The following is a 3,074-nucleotide window of genomic DNA, read 5'->3' on the forward strand; positions in this document are numbered from 1 at the left end:
TTATGTTCATTCAAGACAATTTCGATTTGATTGTAAAACTATTTTATTTAGAGACAATTTTGATTGAGTTGTAAAACTAATTTTATTTTCAGACAATTAATATTTGGACGTGCAAACTAGTTTTGAACACTGCAATATGAATATATGGGATTTTTTATTGCGGCGGACAGAATGGAGTCAAAGAATGCGTCCGCACGTTAGGCACACGGCCACCGCATCCGAGGACAGGTCCGAACATGACCCCATTACCCTAACCAAACGGACAGAATCCGGATAAAACGGACGTCCGCTTGGGGTCGTGAGCTGGAGTTGGCCTCATTGTGCCGTCCTCTCTCGTCTGAATCATGGTCTTCGCAACCAGGCCAAAAGAGACGGCATCCATTTTGACAGTCAAATCAAAGTACCGGCAACCAATGAACTTGATTGAATGAACCCTCACTTGTTGCGAATGCATGTGGATGGGCAGGATGATAGGCCACACTTTGGATGAGGACAGGACCTGTGTGTGTCCACCCCTATCGTTTGGTCCGTTCATTCCCAGAGAGGAACATGTCGACAAGGAAAAAGGAGTTGCAGGGCGATTTACACAAATATAAATATGTGGTCATGTCAAGCAGCAGGAACCGCACAAAAACCCGTGTACAGAAACGCTATCTTCTCGAAGAATTTTGCCACCCAGCTCTCGTCGCAACGCCGCCTGTGACGCGTCATGACAAACCCAAGGGACGGCCGACGGCACATGCATGCATGCCGTCTCGTCTCTGACAACGAAGGCGCCATTCATAAATAATCCGTTAAGCAGGCGCCGTTCAGATCAGAGGCGCTTCCATCACTCGAGAATGCGCGGCTCGCACCTGCTCCTGCTACTGGTGGCGCTCTCTTCATTCCACGGCCACCTCGCCGCCCGCCATGGCCGGAGGCACGCGCCTGCAGCCGTCGCCGTCGTAGGCTCCGTCCGCCCTGGCGGCGCGGCCACGGATGCTGCTTCTTCAGGTGCGCTATGTACCACGTAGTTCATGCTGCAAAGAGTCATCAGCAAGCTAGCTAGTGTTGCCGGCCGGCCGGGCGAAAGTACTAACATCTGGACACGATTCTTGTACCGTGTCGTCGATTCCAGGGGGGCCGGCCGCCGTCCGGTGCCACGACGGGACCGTCTGCAGCGAGAAGGGCTTGTTTTTCCCGCCGATTCCGCTCGTGCCGGAGCCGCCGAACATCGGGGGCGTGCCCATCCCGCCGAACCCGATCACGCCAGCGCCGCCGTCGCTCGTCCCGCCGGTGTTCCCCGCGCCGTCTCCGCCGTCCATCCTGCCGCCGCTCGTCCCGCAGCCCCCGCCAGCTTCGCTGATACCGCCGGTGCTGCCGTTGCCGTTCCTTCACCCGCCGCCTCCGCCGCCGCCGCCTCCGTCCATCCTGCCGCCGGTGCCCCTCCTCCCGCCGTTGTTCCCTGGCGTGCCGCCAGCTTCCTCCTCGAAGAACGGCCGGCCGGTGAAACCATGAGAAAGATGCTGGTCTTCCTGCCCTATGAGTTATCTATATATTGTGAAATCTTGTACTAGAAATACTCCACTTTATGGCTGTGCACTGTGCATGTGTCATGGTTTTTGGTTTGTCTCCACCGATTGTATTATTTCGATTTTGGAGGTAATATCACCGTGATCTATAGAGCATCTTCATGATGTTCAGTCTGAAGTTAGAACTTTAAAGTTATGAATTTATGGTTACTTATGTTCTCATGCAAATACGATCACAAAGCGTGTACACAGGTGTATGCATCGCTTGCATGGCGCTAGGGGTGACTTGCGTTACACCATTTTTGCAGGAACACCCCTTACCTTTTTTCATAATTATGTTTGTATAAATCATTCACATGTAATAAGTACTGGTAATTAAGTTTGTGGGCCCCACTTGACAGTCGGCCTACTATTTCTACCTGTGTGGGACCCACTTGCCAGCGGATGCGAGAAAGATTTGAAGATCTAGAATTAACTGTGCCGTGAGGATTGGAACCAGCAACCTCTTTATTCCCGCCCTCGCCAGGAACCTCTTCACTCCCGTCGCCCGTGCTAACCACCACAATGGACATCATTTGTTGTCTAGAACTATATGTTGTTAATTGTTATATTATTCAACATGACAAATAATTCTTTTTTTTGTTGGGACAATCATAAATTCAACCATATACAAAGACAACGACGATGTTAATAATAAGCTTGCTCTAATATCGAGTTATCTAAACGAATTTAGAGGGTGCGTGAATTTTTTCATTCCGCTCAAGAAAACTTTGGTTGGTTTGAATTTCTATGTCAAAATGGACTTGGATCACTTACAATTAAAATCCAGTTTTGTACTGCTGCGGTAGATCAGTTTTCTTCACACCTCTAGGTCTAGAGTTCAAGTCGTGAGGCACACACATTTTGATTATTTTTGTACCAAATATGTTTTTTGGCAAAAATATAACCTACACAAGATTCAAACTTGGGCCAATTGCCAACTAATTAATGGACTAACCATTAGGATAGAAATGATATATTCATTATGCACTATATTTTCTTTTATCTAGATTTTTAAATTTAAAATTATTTTAATTAAGAAATTGCTATTTTGTCTGAAAGAATATTTGACCAAATTGAGGGTGAGCAATTTGATTTGCCATTCCGAAATCTGTACTTGTTCATGTGTCTAAGGAGAAGCACATCATTTTATATGTTTTGGCAACGGCGACTACTCAAGGATGAGCGGATTTTTCTCCCCAGAATTTATTGAAATGGATTTTGAATTCAAATAATGTTGCCACTAAAATATATAAAATTGAAAACTAGAAAAGAACAAAGCTTGGGCACGTTCCAACGGTTAGTATAGCACATCCCCTAGGTGACCCCAGCTTGCAAGTTCGAGTTTCTCCCCATTGCATCTTTTTGCATGTAAATATCAGCTAAAACTGAAGAAGAAGAAGAAGAAGAAGAAGAAGAAGAAGAAGAAGAAGAAGAAGAAGAAGAAGAAGAAGAAGAAGAAGAAGAAGATGAAGTGATGTAGACCATTGATATTGATGTGAAAATATAAGCTCAACCCTAATT

At 46.4% G+C, this 3,074-nt stretch overlaps 1 protein-coding gene across 1 annotated transcript; it reads left to right on the plus strand.

Moving 5' to 3' along the window:
• The first annotated feature begins 642 nt into the window (after positions 1 to 642).
• On the plus strand, positions 643 to 1,693 carry LOC123116018 (vegetative cell wall protein gp1). Its single transcript, XM_044537035.1, has 2 exons — positions 643 to 993; positions 1,118 to 1,693. The coding sequence occupies exons 1-2, from the start codon at positions 744 to 746 to the stop codon at positions 1,495 to 1,497; spliced, it is 630 nt and encodes a 209-aa protein (XP_044392970.1). The 5' UTR covers positions 643 to 743; the 3' UTR covers positions 1,498 to 1,693.
• The last annotated feature ends 1,381 nt before the right edge of the window (positions 1,694 to 3,074 follow it).

The sequence above is a fragment of the Triticum aestivum genome, chromosome 5B (genome assembly GCF_018294505.1).
Source record: "Triticum aestivum cultivar Chinese Spring chromosome 5B, IWGSC CS RefSeq v2.1, whole genome shotgun sequence".
Lineage (NCBI taxonomy): Eukaryota > Viridiplantae > Streptophyta > Magnoliopsida > Poales > Poaceae > Triticum > Triticum aestivum.